The 27,815-nt window shown below is 41.7% G+C and overlaps 1 protein-coding gene across 1 annotated transcript in view; it reads right to left on the bottom strand.

Moving 5' to 3' along the window:
- Window positions 1-27,815, bottom strand: part of COL11A1 (collagen type XI alpha 1 chain) — a 248,884-nt gene that overhangs the window by 102,244 nt on the left and 118,825 nt on the right. The window contains exons 11-22 of the mRNA XM_073571713.1: window positions 27,083-27,145; window positions 25,804-25,878; window positions 24,819-24,902; window positions 24,639-24,695; window positions 9,133-9,186; window positions 8,917-8,970; window positions 7,806-7,859; window positions 7,551-7,604; window positions 6,864-6,917; window positions 2,923-2,967; window positions 2,342-2,395; window positions 1,287-1,331 (exon numbers count right to left, since the gene is read on the bottom strand). Coding sequence (XP_073427814.1) covers window positions 1,287-1,331; window positions 2,342-2,395; window positions 2,923-2,967; window positions 6,864-6,917; window positions 7,551-7,604; window positions 7,806-7,859; window positions 8,917-8,970; window positions 9,133-9,186; window positions 24,639-24,695; window positions 24,819-24,902; window positions 25,804-25,878; window positions 27,083-27,145 — 693 coding nt within the window. The remainder of the gene's footprint in view (window positions 1-1,286; window positions 1,332-2,341; window positions 2,396-2,922; window positions 2,968-6,863; window positions 6,918-7,550; window positions 7,605-7,805; window positions 7,860-8,916; window positions 8,971-9,132; window positions 9,187-24,638; window positions 24,696-24,818; window positions 24,903-25,803; window positions 25,879-27,082; window positions 27,146-27,815) is intronic.

Genomic DNA, 27,815 nt, shown 5'->3' with positions numbered 1-27,815 from the left:
GAGCAGAGGGGTCGGAAAGGTGGGTGGTAAGGAGAGTGCAAGAAGTGTTTTTGTCTTTTTACATCTTACCTTTATTATATTCTGGGATCTGAATAGTTCCCAGAAAATGATAAGGGACATTAAATTTGCAAAAAATAACTTCTCAGTGAAACAAATTGCCCAAGAGAATCCACATGAAGTGGCGAATTTAAATTTTGATCCGCTCATCTCTATTATTAACCACTGGTTTTAGCTCCTATACTGAAGTAATGCCTGTTTTGGGATTTATGTTGATGGTGACCTTCCCAGCCCAAAGGATAAAATGGCTTGTACCCTAATTATTGTCTCTGACTACTGCTGCTACACTTTCTTTCAACTATCTACAATCTATCTATCTATTATATCTATCTTATCTTTCTAAGGCTGGGATCACACATGTGAGAAACATGACCGAGTCTCGAATGTTAATACCCGGCACTGCCGCCGGCACTCGGGAGCGGAGCGTGCAGCTGCATGTATTGCTATGCAGCCGCACGCTCCGATCTGAGTGCCGGGTATTAAGATGCGAGACTTGGCCGTGTTTCTCGCATGTGTGATCCCGGCCTAAGAAGCAAAAACAAGAACCAATATTTGTTAGTGTTGCAGATGATCTTTAATTATTCCGTCGGTCTCATGATTAATACATTTTTATTCGGGTGCTGAGAAGATATACTTTCTGTAATCAGCACTGTGCAATGAATCTCTCACAATACAATAGGCTGTAGTGTGACCGAACATGATTTTCTCCACTTTCTCTCCTTCCTACATACTTTCTAATGCTGATATAAAGTAGTGCTAAGAGGAAATGATAATAACTTGATTAGTAAAATCTTGAGATGAATCCATCACGCGTGCCGTGTAAAGCCATTACATGATTACCATGAACACCAGCCCAAATAAAGCAGGCGTGCTTATGAATTTCCAGCCCATTGACTCTTAATCATGGATGATTAAGAGCAAATACTATTAGCTTTTATTCTGAGCAGGTCATAATCAATTTCCTTGAAGCGTTCTATTCAGAGGAAGCAAAATAGAAAACACATTTACACATCATTTTGGGGAACCCATGGGGATTGTTAGCCTGAGGTTCTAGTGAAACCTGCGCTGTGTTATCTTCATCTATTGTGCCATGGCAGCAGACGATGCGCCTTACAGCTCCAGCCTTACTATAAACCAAAGACTACGAAACATTAAGTATCCACTCCCGTGTTAATATCTCAATACTTTCATAAACATTACGCAATAAAAATGACTGCCATCATACATACCATGTTTCCTTTGGGTCCTGGAGGACCATCAACACCGGCAACACCCTAAAAAAAGAAAGATCAAAGCTCATGCCATATGAAAATGAAACCAAAGATGATAGTAAAAGACAATTACTACATGTAGGTTTTATCTATTTTAAAAAGGTCATATGTACCACTTTCCCACTCATCCATTTTTTAGGAATGGGTGAGTGCCCATAAAGAAAAATAGAGCCATCATTAAAAGAGTGAGTTACAGCCCATAGCTTTTATTACAAAATGGTAGAACAGAGAAAGTAATACATATTCTTGATCTTAATTTACTTTCCAACCCCCAGGGCATCCAAGAAAATAGGTCCAAGTGTTATTAGAGAGTGATCTAATTTTCTTGGAGGTGGCGAGAAAAAAAAAGTTTCACCATCTTCTCCATTATTTCAGCCTGGGAAAATCAGACCACACTCAGATGTTAACCGAGTGCGGTCCCATTTTATTTATGGACCCATAGTCATTAATTGGCTAGTGCCACCCAATTCTCCGAGGCAAATCTTGCATGCTGTGATTTTTTTTCCTTGAACCACTCAGTCCGAGAAAAAAGTCGGACATATACAACAGCTTCATAGACTAGCATAGTAGCATAGGTATAAGTGATATCCATCAAAACCACGGATAACAACAGGAGGTGAATATATATTTTTTAACATTGGTTAAGCTGGGATTGTCTAGCACAGACAACCCCTTTCTTGATGGCACATCTGGTCTAAGATCTTCTTAATGAATTAGGCACATCTTACAAATGCTTTGTGCTTTTGCCAGAAATGTTACTCCAGCCAAGGGCTGGCATATATTTCTGCTGCACCCCATAACGCCCCAGCTCTGCCTTCATTGTCAGAGCTGGCCAAGACTTAAGCCAAGAGCTGCACATTTTTTGAGTAACTTCAAGTTGCATAAAAATGTTTACAGCATTTTTGGGCATTTTATGCCAAAACACTTTGTCCAAAATGCTTTGATGACTCGGTCCTATGAGTCTGTTTCAGGCTAAATCAAGATTAAAAAGAATGGAGCAGTTAAATACTTACGTGTTGGCCTGGAGGACCAACAGGACCTCTTGGTCCCAACAATCCTCGTTCGCCCTGGAAGAACAAAATTCAGTTACAGTACTTTGTTTTGCTTTTTGAATATTATTTTATAGGGGTGGCACCATGATTAAAAGCTATTACTTATCCACAAGGAAGGTGATAATTTACTGATCACTGAGGGTCTGATCCTTGGGATCGCCACCATTCACAATGGGGATAATACTATTATATACTACATTATGGTATAATGGAGAAAACATAGTTAAGGTAGTTTCTGTAATCTGGGATGACAATATTAGATATTATTTCTGCAGGTAAGAATAAATCCAGTAACCAATAGTATATATTGTTATTATCGTATAGGTTGTTATGCATTGATCCTCTTTAGTAGCTGAATAGATAGAAGAATGGGAGTCCAGCGCTGACAAAAGGCTCTTGCAGGAGATATTGCGGGCCCTCTGGCAGGGTAAAGGTTACGTGGGAGCTGTGAATGATTCCTCCGGCAGGGACAATGCGGCGTTGTGAAATTGTACAGATATAAAGTGAGAGCTCTGTATACAGCAGATTAATGTGTCACTCACAGGTTCACCGGGCAGCCCTCTGGGTCCAACCTCTCCATCTTCTCCCTGTTACACAAAAGAAAAAGCTGTTTCTCCCGTTATTTAAACACACGGCACGTAAGCGAACAATGTGTTTGTGTTTGTCAAATTGTAAAATATATGTAGTGTGGTGTAACCTTTCCCCAAATGAACGGAAAAGGCTAATTGTAAAAAGTCGCTGCGAGAAGGGATTGCAAATATGGCCACGGTGCTAAACAGTAAGAGAAGGTGTTCTGCCGTGGAAATTAGCTAGGGAACAGTGATGATGAGCGAGTGTGCTCGTTACTTGAGTTTTCCGAGCAAGCTCGAGTGTTCTCCGAGTATTTTGGCGGGCTCGTAAATTATGTCGGTGTATCCACAGCTATATGATTTGCAGCTGCTAGACAACCTGAACACATGCAGGGATCGCCTGTTTGTTAGGGAATCCCCACAAGTATTCAGGCTGTCTAGCGGATGCAAATCATGCAGCTACGGCAACAGAAACTAAATCTCCGAGCACGCCAAAATACTCGGAGGACACTCGAGCATGCTTGGAAAACTCAAGTAACGAGTATACTCGCTCATCACTACTAGGGAAATGTTTACTGCAATGTCCATGATGGCATGGGTACATTGTGTCAGGCAATTCTCTTCCTTTTCCTACAAGCGCTGACAGGAGGACACAATATTGTGACATATGCATCTAATACGACATGTATTTGCATAAAAAAATAGCAAATGGCCAAACTAGTACTTGGCTTATTTCCCAATTCCCAAATAGGCCCTACATGCAACTAATATGTCCATAAAGAAAATTGATTCTATTTCCGGTCATGATATGTTTATGGCTGCCCCATTGCATATTTATCTATATCTATTATTATTATTATTATTATTATGCTTTGCTTTGTGTCTTTGGAATGTGGGAGGAAACCCCAACAAACATGGGGAGAACATACAAACTCCTTGTAAATGTTGTCATTGGTGGGATTTGAACCCAGGACGGCAAAGCAATAGTGCTAACCACTGAGCCACCGTGCTGCCCCACTATCTATAGCAATGATGTCTTTACTGGAGCAGTAGGAAGACAACCCCCCAGGACGACCCCCATGACCCATAGTGGAAATCAGTTCTATCTCTGTAACACTTCACTCAGTCATGAACGGCCCTTGGTTTTAATGGGCAAAGTGTGATGCTTTCGATATGCAGCAATCAGCTTATTATGGCAACCGGGGTCTTTTTGCTAGCGGGTGGTCCAAGCCACGCAACCTCATTATCTGGTTTAACAAAGTACAACCACTGTCTATATGTCTTATTAGGGCATAAGATCTCAGAAGATGCCCTCTTTCACTAATCTGTGAAAGGAGCTCCCAATCTTGCAGATTCCAGCCCTCCTTGTATAACTGTATATGGCTGGTTACCAGCTATTCATCCAAATGGCCACCATGAAATGCTAAATTTCTACGCACACATCACTACAGTGGAATTGTATACTGGCTGTAGGTTTTGGTGAAAAAATCAGCTGTCCTGTGTTTTAGAAGAGGGATCCATGAGAATTTGCTGTTCGGTAAAGGGAGAGGCACAGGAACAGTATAAGAGCAACATCAGATTCAAGAGAACAATGGCATTTACACAAGGTAAATTATTACTATTTTATAGCAGGCATTTTTTAAAGGGAATCTGTCAGTAGAATCAACCCTCCTAAGCCATCTATATGGGCATGTAGGTCATAGGAAACTGAATAAAATGATATCTTGATATACCGATATCAACCGATGTCTTATTCCAGAGAAATTCACATTTTTCTTGTATGTAAAAGAGCTGTTAAGATCTATGGGCTGGACATAGATCTCCCTTAGAATCCGCCTCTAGAGATTACTTTAAATGAAAGTTTACCAGTGTGAGACATGTAATGACTGACAATCAGCTCTCCTGATCTACATGTCTCACACTTATTCTTCATTTAAAATAAGCTCCGGAGGCAGATTCTCAGGGAGATCTGTGTCCCACCCATAGATCTTAACAGCTCATTTACATAATAAGAACAATGTGGATATCTCAGGAACCATTAATCGGAATACAGATATCAAGGTATCATTTCATTCAACTTTTTACGAGCTACATAGCCATATACCCAGTTTAGGAGGGTGGATCCAACTGAGAGATTCCCTTTAAAAGTGTATTTATAGCATTATGTATTGAAGAATTTATATAAATAATAAAGTGTCACAATTTTCCAATCTACTTTGGAGTAAAATTCTTGAGAAAGATTTGTGTTTAAAGTCAAAAAATGTAAAATACTTGTTAAGCTCTGGGGGAACCTGTGCTGATGACACTCAAAGAACTTTTTTTTCCATATTTGCATATAAATAAACAACATTACTACTGTAAATTATCATTTATATGTCCAAGGAAGAGAGTCGGACATATTTTTGACTTTTGTCAAGTATCTTACGTTCCAGTAAGCTTCTGGAAATATCTGTCTACTATTTCACTTTACTACCTTTAGACCCTGTATGTACAGGGAGAGTCAATCTATCAAGCGTTCAAGCCACATAGTAAAACTTCAAGGACATATAATTTACATATAGGCCCTAATAACGGACATCCATCACTGTTGCTAAATTATTCAGAGCGTGTAACAAATGCTTTGTTAATGTGTCCGAGATCTCTAGTTATCAGTCACGCAGCAGATATGGCTGAAAGAAACTGCCTGAAATCATTGGATTTATTGCAGAAAGAAGAAAACCCGAAGACTGGGATGTCAAAAACCAATGACTTTGGCCCCGATTCATCATTTGCATTTTTTTTTTTATTTCACTCTCCTTTTTCGTCCTGGGGTATTAGTTGCCATTTTTGGCCCAAAATTCTTTAAAATAGTTCCCGAGATTCATGAATTTTGCTCAAGGTCAAAAATGGGTTTTCAACTGTTTTTGCAACTTACGGCGCCGAAAATCGCAACATTTGCTCTAAAATTATGGCGTATTCAAAAATACACCAGGCGTGACTGGAGTGAAGTTGCACCAAATTTTACAACTTTTTAGAAAGCTGCAGTTGATGAATCTGGCTAAAAACATCTGGAATTTGTAGACTTCACCCACAAAGAGTAAAAGCAAAAAATTCAGACAAGCACATATAAGGCTCAAATAGAATGATGAATTGGGTGCAAACTCGAAAAAATGGTAAAAAAAAACCCCACACAAAACTAGATAGAAAAGCAGATGCAAAGGCAATGATGAATCGGGGCTTTATGTATATTGCTGCGCTGGTGCGCTAGGCATATGGAGGTAGCATACTGGGCAATGGGCCGGGGTCTTATTTATCTAGGGCAGTGTTCCCCAACTCCGGTCCTCCGGTCATGTTTTCAGGATTTCCTTAGTATTGCCAAGATGATCATGGCATCACCAGGACAGGCAATAATTCCATCACCTGTGCAATACTAAGGAAACCCTGAAACCATCACCTGTTGGATGCTCTTGAGAACGGGAGTTGGGGAACACTGATCTAGGGCAATACTGACTTCATCCTTCTTCTAGTGTCTTAGGACCACCCAGTAGAGTTTTTAAAAAAAACATGGTCAACTCCAATGCTGGTTCCGTAAGTGCAACAAAGCCATGATTATAGGGCAGTGTTATTTGGATACTGTATTATTTAGGCATTGCATGGTGGTATTATTTAGGTTCTTCTTGGCTCTGTTGGGCGACCATTGTGTGATTGCATGGATGTGTTATGTATACCAGTATTCAGATATTAATATTGTAATAAAACATTATTATGTATTGGGGCTTATCATGCCCTGATTCTTTAGCTGCATGTAAGGCCATCTTTACAAAACTCTTTTAATATCATTTTGAAGTGTAACACATTTTCTCATTTCATTGTGCATATCAATGTTCCAATAAACATGAACACATCGATCGGCCTCTCAGGTCCCATTTTCTTACCCTATCTCCGTCTTCACCGGGAGGACCAGGTGGGCCCTGTGGACCTTTGTCGCCCTAAAAAAATATAAAAAAAAAATAAAAAAGAGAAAACGTAAAGAGAATTAAAAAAAAATGTTGCATTTTTTACCAACACGGCAAAGAAAAATATTTGAGTCACTGGAGATATAAGAACAACTTGATGAGGCATACCAACCTAGCAAGCTGTAAAGGAACGCGTCAGCCATACTTCATACTCCATAAATCATGACAGCACACCTAATTTTTCTCATATTAAGCGTGTATAAAGCATGATACAGGGGAGCTTTTCTATTTCAAAGGCAATTGATTGCATGTGCATAAGAAATTACATTAACCGTCAAGTCAAAAGGGCAACTTCCCTACAATCCAAGGAAAAGTGTCCGAGCTGCCTAGGACAACAAGTAACATATTGTGTACAGATATACTGTAGGGTTACTACAAACTAATATACATGTCCTCGTATGGTAACTACATAGGGAAGTGTATGCAAATGGCTGAAAGACCTGGCTTCTCGTTAGTTTTGTGATAGCACAATGCCAGGAATTCTATAAGAAGTAGAAAGTGCCCTCTGCTGGACAACCAGGAGAAACAGAACGAAAACACAAAATCAAGGATGCGAATGTAAGATAAGAAACAAAGGTTCTCCTGCTAAGCCGAGGAGTGACTCACCCTGTGACCTTTCTCACCGGGAAGACCTGGAAGACCATCAAACCCTCGGTCACCCTATGAAATGATGGAAATTAAATCTAATCAGCTCATTAGTACAACTACACCCAATAAATAGATCCCCCTGAGTAAGCAGTTTTATCCCCCCCCCCGACTGCGTCTGTTCATTTTAACAGCACGGTATCCTACCACACGACTGGTGCCCATCTAATATACATGACAATCACATGGGTAAGGTACACGTGGGTCGAATCATACCTTGGACCCGGATTCTCCAGGCATTCCACGGGCTCCATCGGTTCCTGGGCGTCCCTGAAATTAATAAATTCATTCAGAAATTGTATTTTTTATGGAAGCAAAACTATTAAAGTCACAATAAAGAATTTATCTTAATATAGTGTGTCAGCTGTATTATGTTATGGGTGGCATTTAAAGGGAATTTGTCAGCAGGATTTTGCTATGTAATCAGAGGACAGCACGGTGTAGGGGCTGAGACATATTTCAGCGATGTGTCACTTATTAGGCTGTGTGCTGTTGTTTCCATACAATGAATGTTTTATGACCAAGATATTATCACTGCCTGGACTAGTGATCTCTTGCCAAGTAGGCTGACCACACCCCCTCTGATTAGCAGCTTACTGCTAATAGACAATGTACACAGAAAGCAGTGGTGTGGGTGGGGTTAGCTTTCTGAGCTCTGCTACATAAATCTAAGAGCTCTGCTTGTGTCACAACTGATGCACCCAGTAAACTAAGTGATAGATCCCTGGACATAAAAGTGAGTCTATCTATCTATCTCAAATCTATATCATATCAATCTATTAATCTATTTATCTAGTATTTATCTATCTATCTATCTCTCTGTCTATTCATCTATCTATTATATATCTATTTATCGCATATCTAACTATCATCTATCTATGCCTATCTATCTATAACTATCTATCTATCTATCTATGGATCTATCTATATCTATCTATTGATCTATCTATCTATGGATCTATCTATGTCTATCTATCTATTATCTATCTATCTATCTATCTATCTATCCATTTAATCATGGTTAATAAATGGCACACACAATGGCACAGGTTGATAAATACATTTGCCACATTTTAAGCTGTCTGAACACCAGAAATTGCCGGCACAAATTTGTGTTATAATTTATGCCAAGCTTTGTGCCCTTTTCTTCTGCAGCCCATCTTTTGTTTCTGGCATTTCATGTCCTGTACATACTCCTTCACCAGTATGTTTCTATCTGAACGCTTTCATTGCTATGTGCTATTTACTGAGACTAATTACATTTCCATTTCTCCATAAAACATATGTTGAGGCGGGAGTTGTGTGGAATATAGAACGCATTACTCACTCGCTTGCCAGCTTTACCCATTGACCCAGATGCACCTTGAATTCCTCTAGGACCCTACAAAACCGAAAAATAATGCACTGTTTGTCACTGTGTATGAAAGCTACCAAGGCTTGAATGTGAACTTACATAGGGTACAAAAAGCAGTGATGGATACAGCGGGATCACAGCAACAGATGTGCAAGCAGATGATACTCACAGCTTCAAAAAATCATTTACCTGAGGGCCTGGGTCTCCTGATTCACCTTTAATTCCTGGAGCACCATGTGAACCCTACGATGGAAGATAAAGAGAGAAGTTAGACTAGAAGAGACTCTCTCAGCCTTGGAGAAAGCTATTCTGTTCACACCGTGCAGTGAAGCTGGACAAAGACCCCAGCAGTTCTTAATAGAAGCCTTCAGGATGCTCAACTGAAGGAATATCATGGTGTGGTGGTCATGGATGCATGTAGATACCCATCTCTCATACGAGGCCATTATGATATATGACAATTAAACATAAAAGATTTATTTGTTAGTGAAGGTGTGGCACCCCTGAGGATTCAGTTGCCACAGGGGTACTGCACCTCCTCCTGAGGTGTGGTACCCCACCTTCCAGGTAGGTTGGGGGCTCCTAACCACGCTCCAACACTCGCATCCCACACAACACAGTAGTTCAGCAAAGCCACATTGCGGCTCCCTGCTTGGAGTGTAGCAGAGCACCTTTGGTGGTTCCCTGCTTGGAACACGAGACGTGCTGGGAGGCAGGTGGAGATAGAATACATTAAAGAGCGGGAAGGTTTAGAATTTCAGTCAGTCAGTCAGTCGGTGAGTTGAGAAGATAGGAGTGAGGAAAGAAGATCCCTGGGAGAGGGATGGAGGAAGGAGGTGCTGCAGCTGCCTCAGTGACCTGGGTCTGCTGGCACGGGAAAGGAAAGAAGGAGAAAGACATTGAACAGAAACCTGATCTTCCATAAGAAGGAAAGACGAGTACGGAACGTAGGAGTAAAAGGGAACAGAGGACGTGGGTTAGAGGAAGAACCCTGCCTAGAAGTTCTAAGCGCAAGGCCAGGGCCCGGTCCCCGAGGTTGTATGGACACTAATGGTTCTGCAGCAGACACCGGTGGAGTAGTGGGCTGTAAATGCACTACTCCCATCTAAGACTTGGGGGCACAACAGCAACTTGGATAGTGAGCCGGGACTTAGGAGAAAGGAGTCCCCGAAGCAGGCTACAGCTGTCTGCCGTACAAGTAGAGTTCATGGGAACATCTGTGAGGAGGAACTCTAGTGTAACTCAGTACTAGGAGTACTTCACTTAAAAGCGCTATAGAGGAGACGTTCAGAAAGGCACATGTTGGTGGAGTGTTGGAAGGGAGCATCCTATCTTGCCTGGAGGTTGACTGGGTCCCTGACCCGGAGGACACAACACGGAGGCAGGCACCTGTGTGTACTACAGACTGTGAGTAAAGCTTTGGAACTACAAGCCCTGGTGTCCTCCATTCATTCCTGCGCCAACACACCGGGTACCGCTACATCGGGGTACCAGCTTCTGCACTACCTGTGTCTCTCCTCTACCCCTACATCTACATTGCCCTGGGACTACAGCTCCATCTGTGGGGAGCTTCACCATCTTGGCTGCAACGCACCATCAGTCCAAGAGGATCTGCATGCAGCGTTGGCCTAACACCTCACTTGCCGAACACTACATGTGGCGTCACAAACTATTCATTTGATCCATCACATTCCACCATTGCAATTCCCCTTTTTCTTGGGCGCCCAGGGCAACGGACCGGGTCACCGCTGCTGTGACACATCCCGCCGATACCGGCCCGGTATCGAGTACCCCACAGCCCTGGGAGGGCGACCCAAAGGTGCTATACATGATAAGAAAAAACACGGCTATTTACTTCTGGATTCGGGACCACATCTATCCACGGATTGTGCTTGAAGAAGCCTGAGCTGCAATACCAGACACGACTCACAGACGGGTGTGGCGCAGTTTATCAAAGGAACTACCCATGATTTTAAAGTCATGCGTAACCCCTTAATCCTGCCTATAACTGCAATTCCAAATGAGCAGCGTTCTCATCACTCATGTTGACAATATTTACTATATGTATTGGTAATGTGCACTAATCCTGTACGATGAGAATGGCTTCAGATGGACAAGTGTATCCATTGGGCTCTATTCACCCCATGAAGGCTAAAAGAGTGTTGGATTGGGGCACAATGGTAAAAAAGGGTATGGGATAGCTTCCTCGTCCAGCCTGCAAGCTTTTTCTCAGAGGTACAGTTTATGCCAGGAGGTTCTTCTGATGTACACGACAAGCGGAGAGCCATAGTGTACCGTGAGCAGTCTTCTATGGCCCTGCACGTAGACATCCAGCATCACCTTCTTGGTTCTTGCAGTCAACCATATTTTCGGTTTTAGTGCGATCTGACAAAACCATGTTATTCTATGGGGCCAATTTTTTCCTTAGATGGAGTCTGGCCAATAGTAAAATCGCTGCATGCATTGGTTGCATCCAATATTCGGATCACACTCGACCATGCAAGTCAATGAGTCCATTGAAAAAATCAGTTCGCACTCAGATGACGTCTGATTGCAGTCCGATTCACGCAGACTGACAGAATGGAGAAAACGGAGAATTTTTTTTTCTATCTTCTCCTCGTCTGAGAAAATCGGATCACACTCTGATCAGAATGTGATTGGCGAATCGTTACGATTCTCTCAGATGACAGAAAATATGGTGGTGTGACCCCGGGCCTCTTTACATATTTGTTTGTCATCTGTTTATGCATACATTCCTTAAGTTCTAAAGTATTTTCTTAGTTTCTCCGTTTTCCAAATATGGCTACATAAAACGGCCATGACACCTCCTATATGGGTGTTGCCTATTCTTCCCAGACTCCTTTCTAAGGGCTCATACTCACTTGCGAGAGACTCTCATGATTCTCGTGCGAGTTTCTCGCATGAAAACCCGACACTGCCACCGGAACTGGGACCGGAGCGTGCGGCTGCATAGAAATACATATTGCCGCATTCTCCAGTCCGAGTGGTGGCGGCAGTGCCGGGTTTTCATGCGAGAGACTCGCACCAGAGTCGTGTGAGTCTCTTGCAAGTGAGTATGAGCTCTTACCTACAAGTCCGTATATTACACTGACTCCATTCTCAGACATTTACCACACGCATCACAAGAACAGAAGAGGAACGTCGTACTAAATACTTATGCCCAGCTCTAAAGTATAATTACTCCTTATGGATGTATATATCATTTTTAGAAATGCGGGAGAATGTTTCCAAAAATAAAGAAAGAGAATAAAAGCCTTCAATGGTCTCTAAAATGCCTTGGATGCGGCTGCTTTGTTCTCTGGTCCTGAAGTTTCCCTCAGGCGACTGCAGAGCAAAATAACTGGACGTCTACAGCCTCCTTGTGGCGCGACAGCTCAACAGCTCACAGAGGGAACCTCGCTGGTTTCTAAACATGTATTAATATCTCATATCCCGGCAGCTGCAGGCAGCAAAACTGCAGAACTAATAATCAAAACGCCTCACGCCTCTTTATGCACCAAGAGAGTTTCATCATTTTTTTGTCATTTCTTCCGTGCTGCGTTCTGTTACAGCCACTGTACGAAGAAGGGGATCAATGTACAGTCATGTCTCCAGGTTACGTCTCCAGGCGCCAGAGTCACACTGCTCGCTGTAGGGTATACATTATTCTGATATATGCCGGTCAGGTCCAGTGTCTCAGGCCACGTTCACACGTTCAGTATTTTACCTCAGTATCTGTAAGCCAAAACCAGGAGTGGGTGATAATACAGAAGTGGTGACGTGTTTCTATTATACTTTTCCTCTGATTGTTCCTCTCTGGATTTTGGCTTACAAATACTGAGGTAAAATAATAATAATAATAATAATAATACATTTTATTTCTATAGCGCCGACATATTCCGCAGCACTTTACATTTCAGAGGGGACTTGTACAGACAACAGACATTACAGCATAATAATAATCACATAGATCATAACAGATACCAAGAGGAATGAGGGCCCTGCTCGCAACCTTACAGTCTATGAGGGAAAAAAGGGAGACACGAAAGGTGGGTGGTAACAGTTGCCCTGATTGTTTGGACCAGCCATAATGTTAAGTGTGTAATAGTACAGACACAGAGGGCTAATGGATGCATAAAGCATGTGGGAACATGATGCGGGGAACCTGGTTATGGTAAAAAAACTTTTGGCTGTGCCACACAGGGATAGATTAGGTTAATGTGTTGAAGCGGTAGGCCAGTCTGATTAAATGAGTTTTCAGGGCACGCTTAAAAGTGTGGGGATTGGGGACTAATTGTATTGACCTGGGAAGTGCATTCCAAAGAATAGGCGCAGCACGTGTAAAGTCTTGAAGACGGGAGTGGGAGGTTCTGATTATTGAGGATGCTAACCTCAGGTCATCAGCAGAACGGAGGGCGCGGGTAGGGGGTCTCACAGTCAGTCATGAACGGAGTAGTGTATGTGCCTCACCCCCTGCACCATTCACTTCTATAGTGACCATAATGAACTTGTGGTCGCCGTTCCCATGGACAGTGAATGAAACGGTCAGCACTGCCACTCCGTCCACACCTCCATGGGGGGTCCGTGCTCTTTTGGGGGTTCCCAGTAATCATTCTCCGCCGATGATAAATGTAACACCCATCAATTCCTTCCCTTCGCGCACCCTGCCGTACCATATACGTCACGACCAGGCTCCGCATGCTCAGGAGCTGAGCCCACTCCCTACAGGGCTATGCCGGCTGTAATATCGACATCTGCCTGGAACAGCTGCGATCACTGCTGATTAACTATTTCAATGCTGGCGTCAATCAGTGACATGGCATGTAAATAGGGTGATCGCCTGGGCGGGCACTCACAGGCCTCCTGAGACGCGCTCTCAGAACAGATCTGTTACCATCGGAGCCAGGGACCATCTTGGTACTCCTTAGAAGCTCAGCTATAGTCCGAGCATCAAAGGACCCCACAATGTATAATGTAAAATACTGACAGAATACTGAGCATGAGAACGTGGCCTTTCATTGAATTCTGTATATTATAGTTACAGATCTACAAATACAGGCAGCCATAGAAAAAGGAAAAATAAATGTAAAAAACGGATGCTGCTAGATACATATGCAGAGGAACATAGGCATATGCAGGAGGTGAAAAGAGACATGCACAGTGTAGTATAAGGCTCACAGTTTTTGAGCCAAAACGTCACCACATAAGCACTTTTTTCAACTGATACTGGCATGTTTTGTCTCATAGATGGATAGATAGATAGATAGATAGATAGATAGATAGATAGATAGATAGATAGATAGATAGCTTGTCAGGTAAGTTGTGGTATCCTATCTAAAAGCAGAACATGACGGAGGTAAAGAAGAAGGAAGTTTTATATTAATTGAAGCAGGGTTTCTGAGTAAAGAGCAGAGTGAGCAGTGACAGGACTCTTAGGTTGTGTTCACACGTTCAGGATTTTTCGCGCTTTTTTACCGTTTTTCCCATGCAAAAACACTTAAAAAACACATACATTAAGCATCCTATTATTAGAATGAAATCCTTAATTTTTGCGCCCATGATGCGTTTTTTTCCGCAAGCATGTTCATTTGTTTTGCAGAAAATCTGCGGATTTCATTGTATTAGGATGCTCTGGAAAAAATGAGAACAAAACGCACAAAAAACGAGATAAAAACGAGAAAAAAACATGAAAAAAATGTGGATTTCCTGAGAAGGAGTCCGGTTTTTCTCAGGAAAGATCTGCTTACGTGGGCACATAGCCTTAGGGTATACCACCAAGAAGATGACAGACACTTCAGGAAAAACATGGCGGATGGATTCCTTTTTTCAGCACTTAGCATCTCCTGCTTCTATAAGGTTGCATTCAGATGTCCAAATTTCTCATGTACGAGGAAAACAGACCAATTATTTTGATTACATTTTGACCAGAGTGTCATTCGTTTTTCTTGTACATGGAGAAAAAAAAAGTTTCTCTACCTTCTCCTATGTGACAGTCTGTAAAAATCAGGCAGCTCTCGGATGGCCTCCTAGTGTGGTTGATTTTTTCACAGACCCGTTGACCTTCAGATCAAAATCGGACATGTCTCCATGATTTTCGAGTATCGCTCAGTTTGCAAAAAATCATGAACAGCCACAGATGATAAGAGCCTCACAGATGATCACAGGTATGGTGCTCTCTGTGAAAACCATGGATAGCACTCGTACGCGAAAATCAGTCACCTGAATGAGGCATAAGAGTCCATGTGCACATTCCCTAAGTTTTACTCATAGAAGCAGCTACCAGAATCTATCAATTTCACTGACTGGTCAACTGCTTCAAATGTATGAGATTCTGCTGATTCTCTCAGTGTCAGGGACCAAAGGACTGGGCATGTGGACTTTCAAGATCAGCCACCACCAGAAGAGCCCATCCATGTAGCCTAACTGCATATGATGGGTGAGGGTCCTTCAGAAAAAAAGTTCATCCAACAACCATAGAAGATGCATCGAAATCTCTAGGTGATAGGTCATAACTTATTACCCTGCTCTCACTGGCTAATGGAGGACCCTTCCTGTACACCGTTGTTCATAGGTCTGAGTTTTTTGGAGGGGGTTGGCAGAATTGCATTCACACTTACCATCACTATGGCATCTGTGTTTCTTTGTTTCTTGTATGCAAAAAAAGTCATAGCTTCTTCTACCCATAAAACGGTAAAAAATTGGACTGCACTTGGATGACACCGATAGTATCATTCTGCTGTCCATTTTTTCAGCCACCTATTTACTTGAATGGGCAAATTACGGTATGTTAAAAAACAAACGTATCTCCTTATGTTATGCAGATAACTGTTGCAAAAAAAACACGCATGTGAACATGCCCATAGAAATATAATGGGTACATGTTGAAAAATACATGTAGAAAATATGTCAGACATGGACACCCGAAGGAGAATTGTGATACAGGGGAAAGCTGACAATCACAGGGTAGAGATAGGGAGATACATGTATTTAGAAATCCTGCTTCAGATGGTGCAAGCCCATTTAATAGAGAGCTCAGCTTCTATATATCAATCATGCCGCCTGACGGGTACTCATGAAGAGATGTCCTCTTTCAACCAGCATGTATTATGTTTGCATGAACCTAGCCTTATATTTAGTCTGGGAAAGCTGAATGACCACTGTGTGGTAGATGCAGCGTCGCTCAGTTTCCTTACAGGCAGATGGAACAAGAAACTAATAGAACATTTCCAACTTGACAGAAGAAAAGTAAAGAACGCCCTTGTGGGAGGACAGTACTCTGCTTCTCATCATGATGTGGGATCTCGTGATATCAGTGAGGTTAGATCTTCCTATTTTCAGATCTGCTTTTGGCTCCTTCTCCCTCAATAATGATGTAATCTCACCACTGACATAGATAGAAGATTTCCTCCGCCTGGTCGGGTGATTATGTGCAGTGTGCATGCAGAGGACGCCCCTTAATCCGCAACGACAGAAATGTCAACAATAATTGAAAAATACTTTTATTTTCAAAGTGTTTATATTTGACACAAGTATAATGGACGTTCCCGGAACTAGAAAGCTTCCATGCTTAACGCGGTTTTAGGTCATCTTTGGCACATGATAAATTGAAGAGGCAGCCGGATGAGCCTCAATCTTATTATCTAGCTCCTTATAGATTTCCTGTGGCTCTTTTCACCCGTTTTGCATGTTCAGAAACGGACTCTTATTTATTTTCAATTTACATTTTATGTATATCTCTATTAAACTGTAAACAATGAATATTAAATATGGGCCAATAGTGTAGCTACCGAAGGGGGTAGTAGAGGGTGCAGTCACCCTGGGCCTAATCAGAGGTGCCAATCCGGGGCTATAGTAACCCTTAACTGTATCGGCGTGCATAGCGTGCCGATACAGCTAAGCCTCATGCAAAAGCTAGGCCAGAATGGAAAAAATAGGTAACACTCTGGGATCCAATAAAACAATTCTTCTTTATTCGGGGAATCAATACACGGACGCAGGAGAGAAGGTACAGCGGTGGATGATGGCTGTTTCCCCTCATGTTAGAGCAGAACTACACGGTCTCCCTGCACTACCGTTACCGCTTTTCATTCTGTAGACCACAGGTCACTTTAAACCTGCGGTCTATAGAACGGCTGAGGTGCCGATGCACAAACGGGATGTCAGAGTTGTTGTTCGGTGACATTATCACTCCGGACAGGGACTCTGACGTGCTGTGCGTGCGATGACAGTGTGTTGGTCCGTGTGGAGGACTCATTAGAATCCTAGAATAGGTGAGTAAAGGATGTATTTTATTTTCATTAAAACATGTGGGTGCATCATAAAAAATGAGGGACTCTGAAGTCATTGGAGGACCCTCATACATTGTAGGGACTACCATGGGGACCCTTATAAAGTGTTGGAGGACATTGAATAGCTTGGGAGCTAATGCACTTGCCATTATACAGTTTGGGAGCTAATGTTGGACCCATTATACAGTGTAGGACCTAATTCAGGGGCCATTATACAGTTTGAGGGTTAATGCAGAGGCAATTATACAGTTTGGGGGCTATTGAGACCACTATACAAGATGGAAGCTAATGTGGGGGCCATTATACAGTTTAGTGGCTAAAGTAAGGGCCATTATACAGTTTGGGGGCTAATGTGGGGAAGCCATTATACAGCGTGGATGCTAATGTGGGGTCATTATACAGTTTGCGGGTCATCATGATGGCCATTATACAGGGTGGAAGCTAATGTGGGGGACATTATACAGTTTGGGGCTTACTGTGTGGGCCATTATACGATTTGAGGGCTAGTGTGGGGACTCCTGTGTGGAGGCCATTATACAGTGTGGAGGCCATCATATAGTGTGGATTCTACTGTGGGGACATTATACAGTGTAATGGCTTCTTTGGGGGTCATTATACTGTGTTTTGGGGGAGCAGTGGGGACATCATACTATGTATAGAAGAACTATGGGGTATCATAATGTGTATAGGAGACCTGTGGGCCCATCATACTGTATATAGTGGAGCTGTGGGGACATCCTACTCTGTATAAGGGAGCTGTGGACCCACCATAATGTGTATAGAGGAGCTGTACATTGGGGAACTCTTAAGAAGCATTATTGTTACCGGGGCTCTCACAGTATTGTTGCTGCTAAAAGGGTCAAAATGCGGATACAGTTTCCTATGACATTTGCATTAATATTTTGCAGTGGACAGTTTTATCATCTAGACGGCAAAAATGAGACATTAATTTTATTACTATGTAGGGGCACAGTAATGGGCATTTTTACGTGGGGTACTAAGAGGAGCACTGTTATTGTGCCAAACAGCAGGGGCAGGAACCGGGAAATATAGGACAGCAGTCGCTCACTCTTTGGGTATCCTCTTTAGGATGAGGAGTTTGTGCAGGTTGGGGATAGATGGGAACGGTTCTGGAAGTGTGAGAAGTCAAGTGCGTATTTGTTGTAATCTCTGCAGATGAGTCCCGGCTGAAAAAGTTGCCATGTCGGACTGAGCAAGATGGAAAAGACTGGATAAGTGAACTACTCCACCAGAAAGAACATCATCAATAAGTCACTATATCTAACTGTACTGTAATCTCTCATTAGTTCTGTAGGACTGGTATCTACCACTATATGTCATCATATGGCATATGGATGGGTAAATACTGTTTCCTTTTAATTCCTTTTTCTGCGGCTTTGCTTTTAATTTTGGTGTTAGGACTCACAATTATGAGTACCCTTGACGAGGGTTGCAAGCTTGTGTATTTTGGCCAAAATATCAACCAATATCCCATATATAAAATATTTTTTTGCACATTATATTTTTATTCAGGGTGTAGCCAAGCCCATTAATGTTGGCCTTGTAAACTAGGGTTTCTGTCCTCACAGGGTTCACTGATATAGTGCTGGGCAGTCCACCTAATCTAATAGTATGGGCATCACTAATAGACTGTAAGCCAGACACTGTACACTACCTGTGTGTAACCAGCCCCCTGAACAAGCCTTCTCTTGTGTGCAATTTTAATACAAAGCAATCACCCCCTCCATGAATTGGTAGTTTGTGAGTAGTTGCCCCATCAGTATTTTGCAATCAATTATTTTGCAATCAATTTATTGTAATCAGGATTACTGTTTAGGGGCCCACTCAAATGTTTCATCCCCCCTCAGCTGAACCCCTAGCTATGCCTCTGAGCTACTACAACTAATATGAGACTAGAATCATTTAATCACCTTAATAGGCCAGTGTTAATAGGGTTTTTGCGACTGTAATATTGATGGCCTAACCAGATCTCTAGGTGTCGGTATTCAGCACTCCCACCGATCAGCTGATTGAAGGGACAATGGCAATCCTGCCCTGCGCTGCAGTGTTTTCCCTATTTACCAGCCACAGCTCTGTACATTTGGCAGAGGTAATGTCTGGTGCGGCAGGTCAGTACCATTCACTTGAATGACACTGAGCAGCAGAGATCTGCAATATCAGTTGATCAGTGGGGGAAACCTTGATTTGGACACCCATCACTCTGATGTTAAAGGGAGCTTGTCACATTGAACATGCGCTCTTATCTGTCAGCATTTCTCATAGAGCAGGATAACCTTAGCAGATTGATATCACACAGCCAAGTTATCTATAAGTATAAAACTTGATGACAGATTCCCAATAATGAGCCATCTTAAAGGGAACCTGTCAGGTCCTCCTTACCTCCAGAACCACCTGCAGTTGTGTCTACATATCTAAATTCTCTGCCTAACAGTCAATTCATTACACTACACACATAAACAGATCTGTAGAAAAAGTATTTCTAAAGTCCGTTTATGATATTTAAAGGAGGCCTTTGACTAGACAATGGAGGGTTAGTGCTCCCAGACTAGTCGGCGCACTTAGCATGTTGTCAAACCCCTGTAGTGTGGTGGTAACATAACTTGGCATCATCGCCAGCGCTATACATACCTTGCGGATGCATGTGACTTCTTTCCCTTACTGAATTGCTCTTCTAAAGCCAGTGGTATGTGTGCCGGCTTCAGAGAGGAGCACTCCGCACGATCAAAAGTGCAGAAGGCTTCCAATCGTGCGCAGTGCGCCTCTCTGGAAGCGGGACATGTACAAGGTATGTATAGCACTGGCGATGACACCAGTGCTTGCAACTTATGCTACCATGCCCACAGGGGCGTTATAACATGCTGAATGGGCCGACTAGTGTGGGGACAATAACGCCCCATCGACTGCTCAAAGGCTTCATTTACATGTCCTGAACAGATTTTAGAAAAACTTTTTCTAAAGATCTGTATATGTGTGTAAAGTAATACAGGGACTGTTAGGCAGAGAATTTAGATATGTAGACACAATTGCAGGTGGTTCTGGAGGCAAGGGGTACCTGACAGGTTCCCTTAAGGCTAAGTCATCAATATTAAAAACTCAGAAAACTTCATTAATTGCAACAACTGCTGATTTCTTTTTTTTATTTTGGGAAAGAAATTGTGTCACTTTTCACATTCTGAAGATTTGATGCAGACATTTCTGCAATTATTTAATATATCTGATGAAAGCCAGACAGAAGAAATCTCAGAGTCAAGTATCCCATATGTACAGGTAATTAAAATAATATACTCAAAGCAGAACCTCCATTAGAAATAGATTGCGCCAATAGGTGCTAAAAATGCAGAAAAGGACATATGGGAATGAAACAAATACGTTGCAGAGTGCAGCAGTGGAATCCCTCGTGGTCAGCCCACCCACCCCACAGAGCACATTATTTCATTTCCATGTACATATGGGATATTTGACTCTGGGATTACTTCTGGATCTAATTTAGGCTAGGTTCACATTAGCGGATGGCCGAGCTGCGGAGGGCTGCCGACTTCCTCAGTGAAGCTCCGCCCACTGCCGCACCTCCTCCTGTCAGCTCCGCCTACGTCTGCATGTGGCCTGCGTTCCTATCTTTAACATTGGGTATGCAGGTCATGCGGATGTATGCGGATGCCTCCGCCTGCGTCGTTTTGATGATGCGTTGACCCACGTCGAACGCAACATGTTGGAATTTGATGCGGTCGCCGCATCGTCAAAACGACGCATGCGGAGGCATCTGCATACATCCACACGACCTGCGCCCCCTATGTTAAAGATAGGTACGCAGGCAGCATGCAGATGGAGGTGGAGCTGACCAGAGGAGGTGCGGCAGTGGGCGGAGCTTCACGGAGAAAGTCCGCAGCTCGGCCATCCACAAATGTGAACCTAGCCTTAGAATGATTATGTTGATCATCTTATTTAACTGTTACACTAGGTCTTACCCGCCCTTTGCATCTAGTGGATGTTGTTCTGCTGACCCTTTTTAGCCCTACTTGCTTGCTTTATGGACTATACGATTGTTTTTTGGGCGTGTCCCTCATCTTTAATTCAATGTGAGCAATGTGTGTGGCTATATGTGGTTTTCTACACGGGCCAAAGAATTTACAGCATGTAGTAGTGTCTGCTCCATTACATAGATGAAAGCTCACTTGATTCAATTATGCCAAATGGCACATAGCACGCATGCATTAGTGTGAACTGAGCCCTAACCAAACAACAACATTACTCACGTAGTTTTAATCAAATTTCATTTCACTCTCTGAAGTTGTTAGATTATGAGTCAAACGTTGCCATTTGCGACTAATAGTTACGTGTTTTTTGGCACTCGATTGCCGGTTTCATTTCTTTCAAGCTCATAAAGTTCATTAGACAAAATGTCTAATCATAACACTGTAGCTGCAATCAATGCGGCCGTCACGTCTACACTTTAATGGGTCACGGAATTGTTTTCAATACAATAGATTCAAATTCTCTCCGATAAAATATGCAAAGCTACGTACGCTCTACCAAAGTGTTAATTAAATGGCTCAAAAAAAAAAAAAATGCTAATTTCACATCTAACGACCACAATCAATAACTTTCTTTTTTCTTTTGTAAATAGAGAGGGCTCCAAAAATAATATATTTTGCTTGGATGCCGACAGACCTATTAAAACTTTTGTGAAAATAAATTTTCTATTATGAGTTAATAGACCATGAAAAAGCAAGAGAAAACTAGGCCAAAGCTGAATGCATAGTTCATTCAGATCACATAAGGCAATGGGATATTTATTCAGATTATGGCGGTGGCAAGGAACGGTATTATCTGTGCTGACAGTTTAATGTTTACTAAACAGCTACAATGTGGCAGCAGTATATAGGGGGAGCTCCTAACGCTAAGTGGGAGAAATTGAAATCTGTTGGCTTTATTTAAACATAGTTTACATGTTACTATGAACTTAACTACATATATTGAAAAGGTACAATAATAATAATATCAACATAATCATCATCATAATGATGTCATTATTTTTATTATTATATAAGTGAATCTAACTCTTTGGGGGCTGATGTAAAAGTTACAAAATGTGGAAGTTTTGGCGTTCTCACCTAAGTGTGAATCAGCTCCGCAAAAATGGGCTGGAGCTGGGGAAGAGCCAGGGTGGGATAGGGTGTTATAATAGATCTTTCACCATTAGGAAAGAGTCAAACGGCCATATATCTCGGATGGGAATCGCAACGTAATGCTCGGACTGGCCGACGGTTCTCCCGACCTGAGTGTGACAGCTGCATAGAAATACAGGCTGACACGCATGGGTAGGGAGAGCCACTGGCCAGTCCTAGCATTGCGTTACAAGTTTTATGGCCGTATGACTCTATCCTTAGATATGATACAACTTTTTTGAATTGTGACACCCATCAGTCAAATTTTTCATGAGTGCACTCCAGGAATACTACTTCAATCAGTGATTGACTGACGGAGGTGCACGCCACTGAGAAGTGGTGCCGAATTCATTAAATGGCAATGGATTTGGCGCCATCTTCTCCAGCATGACCGGAATATGACGACGGTGTGCTACTTTAGTCTTGATGAATCAGTCCCTTTGACTTCTCGGTTTAGGATATTTAAAATATATGTTATTGGGAATGGTAAATGACAACTATTCTGATCAACGTTGCAAATTCCCATGTGAGGTAAGCTATGTTCACACTAACATCACAGCTGCTACTTACAAGGGAAGGCTCAGCTCTCTTTTGGGTCTACCGTACAATGGATGCCACCAACCCCAACAAAGCTCATTGGCTTATAATGGGGATTGTAGCAATTTCTGTCATTTTGATGTGAATAATATGAAATAGCCTTAAGCAGTATTGTTTTGTATGTCAAATATACTTAGACTCTCACTGCAGTGAGAACAGGGCCTTATCACATAGTTTTCACAAGCATTTTTTGCTATAATTTCCTATTCAGGGCTGTGGGTAAGCTTCATGTTCTTGAGATATAATGCTGGTATTAATATTTATCATCTGGATATACTGGAATAAACATAGTATTAAACCACCAAGAGATCTAACATCATTAGACATAGTAGTACAACTTTTTGGAGTTGTAGCATTTTGAGGAATTTTGTGGATTATATGAAACACGGCCTATTTTTCTCCAGAATCTTTCCTGTGTTCTGATGGCTGCACCAGATGGCAGCAGAAAGATTGATTACATCTCCCCGAAGTACTCTGTGAACGGGATCCATGGACATGGATTTTCCATGTGTGTGGACCCTGATGTATACATATGCATGTATTCCGCATTACAGAAAGCCATATTTAGCTAGGCCACATCACAGATTTTCCAGTGCCCATCTAAACGCCATCTAAACAGTTATCCGTGTCAAAGGAATTTTGTGAATAACTCCAGCGCTGCTGATTATTGAAGACATCAATCCAAGGGTGTTCGTTAATAAATTTGCGGTTTTTAATTCAACGCGTTTCAAAGTGACAAGTACTTCTTCTTCAGGAGAAAACCACAAGTTGCATTTGTTGTGGTTGTTTCCTGAAGAGAAAGTGCTTGTCACTTTGAAACGCGTTGAATTAAAAAACGTAAATTTATTAATGAACATTCTTGGGTTGATGTCTTTAATAAGTCAGCAGCGCTGGAGTTATCCACAAAACTCCTTTGACACTTTGACACAGATATTCGTTGGTTATCTTATAATCTGTGGATCCGTAGAAGCTGAACATCGCAAACTAAAAACGCATACTACTATGGATCAGGTTAGCATAATCTGATCTAAATATCTTGATCTTTTTTGGATAACACACTATTTTTCGCTACTTTCTCCCCAGTGTTTTATCTTTACAGTTGGTCATTGTTCCCCATGCAAAGGTCATAAGATTTAAAGGGGTCGTCTCATATCGTGAAACCAAGTAGCATTTCAGTCTTCTTATTATTAAAAATTCTCTCCTAAAAAATACATTATTTTATATTTTTGGTGGACTGTTTATTGTTTGGTTACCAACCACCTCTGCAGCCTAAGAATGGACAAGTATGTAGGCAAGGAGCGCACGCTGCTTTATGTTTTAAAACCTGCAATCCTGCAGGTGACACTCTGAAGCCGGTTCTAGACAGCATCTGTGCCCCTGCTGCTAGCAGAATGGGATAACTCTCAGTTGTGAACCATCGTCACCACCATGCTTCTAGTCTGAACTGTCAATCTCCAAGAGTCTTCAAGAGTGCGCCAACCTACTGCAACCAGTTGGAAGGCAGAGGAGCAATGTGCTCCTGCAGATGGAAGATTGCTGCTTCAAAGAATGAACATGCACAATACAAAAAAGTGAAATTACAACAAAGAAAAGTCAATGTAAAAATAACTAATGAGTTACTTACCACGGGACCAGACCTTCCTGTAAGACCCATTGGCCCAGCAGGACCTCTCATAGCAATCTAAGCAAAAATAAAAAATAGAATCACTAAATTGAAGTATATTAACAAACAAATAAAAAGATCTCATTCCTTTTTTGGCAAATGTTTGTTTCGCAACGTTACTAGATCACATTAATTACTTACACGGGCCTGTTGGAGAATAGCTTGAGCTTGAGCTTCCTGAGCAGATATGGGTGGTCCTTTTTCCCCATCCCCAGTATACCGGAACTAGAAGACAAAATAAAGAAAATGTCAGAATGTACACACGCTGGTTCACCTATCAAGAATATGCACTTGTATCCACAGTGTTTTTTATACTTTGGCAGAAACAGAGTATCGATTTTTTTGTACATGTGATAGATTGAATGAGACAATAGTGTTAGGGTGGGTGTACACCAGATGATGGAAGCCATTAAATGAATGACGACTGGCTACATGTTTACCGATAAGCAGCTGCTGAATATCCTGTATAGACAGGTGGACTACGCTTACAAGACCACACATAATAGACCGGTCTATAACCCATTATCCTTGCATTTTTTGCATTCATTTGCATTCTTCTAGTTGCCTTTGACTCCCATATATATGCAATAAATAGGTGGTCATTGCATGTATTATTTCTCAGCAACCATTTTGGGAATTTTACTAGTTTTTTTAGTGTGTGGTGTAACGCTTCTATGTTGGCTGCTTCACGCATTGTTTTCAGCACATGTCATGTTTACACAGGATGAGGTGCTGCCGAGAACGATGATTTTTAAGGAAGTTTTAAAATCAATTCACCCAATTAATGAACATTTGCTTAATCAGACGCCTGTTTACACTGCTGACTTTTGGGAAATGAGAATTGCCAGGGACGATTGTTCGCAATATTCAGCCAGTGTAAATGCACACTCCTGTCCATGGACTGTGCCGCTCAACCTTTTCCAAAGAACATTTGCAGTGGAAAGTAATGGCACTAGATTTACGCAGGTATAAGCTACATCAGAAATAACTCCTATAAATAATGTGTGGACTTTGGTTATACCATATTACACTTCTTAACTACGTAAGTTTTTTTTATATATTGTGAACAAATAAAAACTGAAAAAATATAATACGTGGAGTATAATATGCAAATATATTAACTTACAGGTAACATTAGCATAGTCCCAGGAGGTCCAGGTAAACCATCAGCACCAGGAAGTCCAGGACGTCCAGGTGGACCCTAAGGAGGAATAACATATTAAGTCACACCGTAAGTATGAGGTTACATTGTAAGTACTGTGTAAGGTCCCACAATTAAAAAGTGCTTTGTCCCAGTTCTTAATGTAAGCTGCACAAAAATGTCATCAAATCTTAACATGTGCCACAATTAGTTGTTAGCTTCATGAAAAAAAAAATGAATATGAGGAAAATGATGTGAAGCAGGGGTGTGGTCTCTAAAGAGTGGTAATGATCTCTGATGAATGGGTAGGTGCAGTCTCTAAAGGGGTGTGGTCCCTACAGGTGTGTGGTCTCTAAAGCGTGTGTGGTCTCTAGGGGATGTGGTCTCTAAAGCATGTGTGGTCTTTATGGGGGATGTGGTCTCTAGGGGATGTGGTCTCTAAAGCATGTGTAGTCTCTAAAGGAGGTGAGGTCTCTAAAGAGTGGTAATGGTCTCTGATGAATGGGTAGGTGTAAAAGGGTGTGGTCTCTAAAGCATGTGTGGTCTCTAAGGCCAGGTTCACATTGCGTTAACACAGCCCGTTCAATGCCCGTTTACGGCATGCGTCGCGATGCACCACATAATGGGGGTCAATGGTAGAGTTAATGGACTGCATTATACTGCGCTATACCGCGGTGTAACGCAGTCCGTTAATCGGACTGCCATAACGAGGTGACCCCAGCCTAAGGGTGATGTGGTCTCCAAAGCATGTGTGGTCTCTAAGGGGGATGTGATCTCTAAAGCATGTGTGGTCTCTAAGGGGGATGTGGTCTCTAAAGCATGTGTGGTCTCTAAGGGGGGATGTGGTGTCTAAAGCATGTGTGGTCTCTAAAGGAGGTGAGGTCTCTAAAGAGTGGTAATGATCTCTGATGAATGGGTAGGTGTAGTCTCTAAATGAGTGTGATCTCTAATGCATGTGTGGTCTCTAAAGGGGGTGTAGTCTCTAAAGTGAATGTGGTCTCCATGTTTAAAACAAGTTTGTTAACCTGCATACCAAAAACAATCAAAAACTGGCGCAATATTTAGTGCAAATTTTTGCCTTTTTGTTGCAGGTACAGATTTCATTTTTGACTTTCAAATATGCCTTTCAATGAATTTCAGGCAAACCACTCCAACTATCATTGTTCTTACATCAGTCTAAGAAAATATGGGACAATGTACAGTATTTTTTGTTCTAAAATGCATATTATGTAAGCATGTGACGGTAATTGTTTATGGTACTTACTCTCTCACCAGGGTCTCCAGATGGGCCAGATGGTCCTTGCAAACCAGGAGGACCAGTAAGACCCTAAAAAACAACAAAAATATAAATGTCATACCATACAAATAGAAACTGAAATTTTATCCTATAATGTCCGGACGTTATAGAAGTTTTAACAATAATTCATGCTAATAGAAAATACATACCGTAACTAAAACCTTTCTCACAGTATAATAGAATTAGGATGGTTTATCCTATTTCTAGGATCTTTGTAAGAAAGATCAAACACACCACTCGGAGCCAATAACTATAGTGTGAAACTTTGGCCTCCGTTTCACCTCTTTTTCTGCCATTGATGGTTTTTAAGTCAGAACCAATAATGTGGACTACTATTGTGTCCATCTTAGAAGACGGATGCCATTAGAAGAAAGGTCAATACTCAAAAGAACTCTAAAGTTGCAGGTTTGGATTCTTTTTGCCTAATTATTCTGTCTGAATCCCACTTTTCTGTTTTTCCTATGGAAGTCCTTGACAGACAGCAAAGAAAGTTTAAAAGGTGTGCCGCGAGCCTGAGGCTGTAGCTTGGGATCAGTACAAGGTAAGTAATATAAAGTGTTTACTCAACATTTTATCTAAGGGAATATAGCAATTTATTAAATTCTGTTCTGATATATTAAATGGTAATATATATAATAATGTATTTTATTTTTAAGACATCATAGGTACAAAAACAGATTTATTATTCTAAGTTTACCTC

Source organism: Dendrobates tinctorius, unplaced genomic scaffold (genome assembly GCF_039654945.1).
Source record: "Dendrobates tinctorius isolate UK_male_01 unplaced genomic scaffold, ASM3965494v1 ptg000029l, whole genome shotgun sequence".
Classification (NCBI taxonomy): Eukaryota; Metazoa; Chordata; class Amphibia; order Anura; family Dendrobatidae; genus Dendrobates; species Dendrobates tinctorius.
This window is presented reverse-complemented; position numbering and strand designations above follow the sequence as displayed.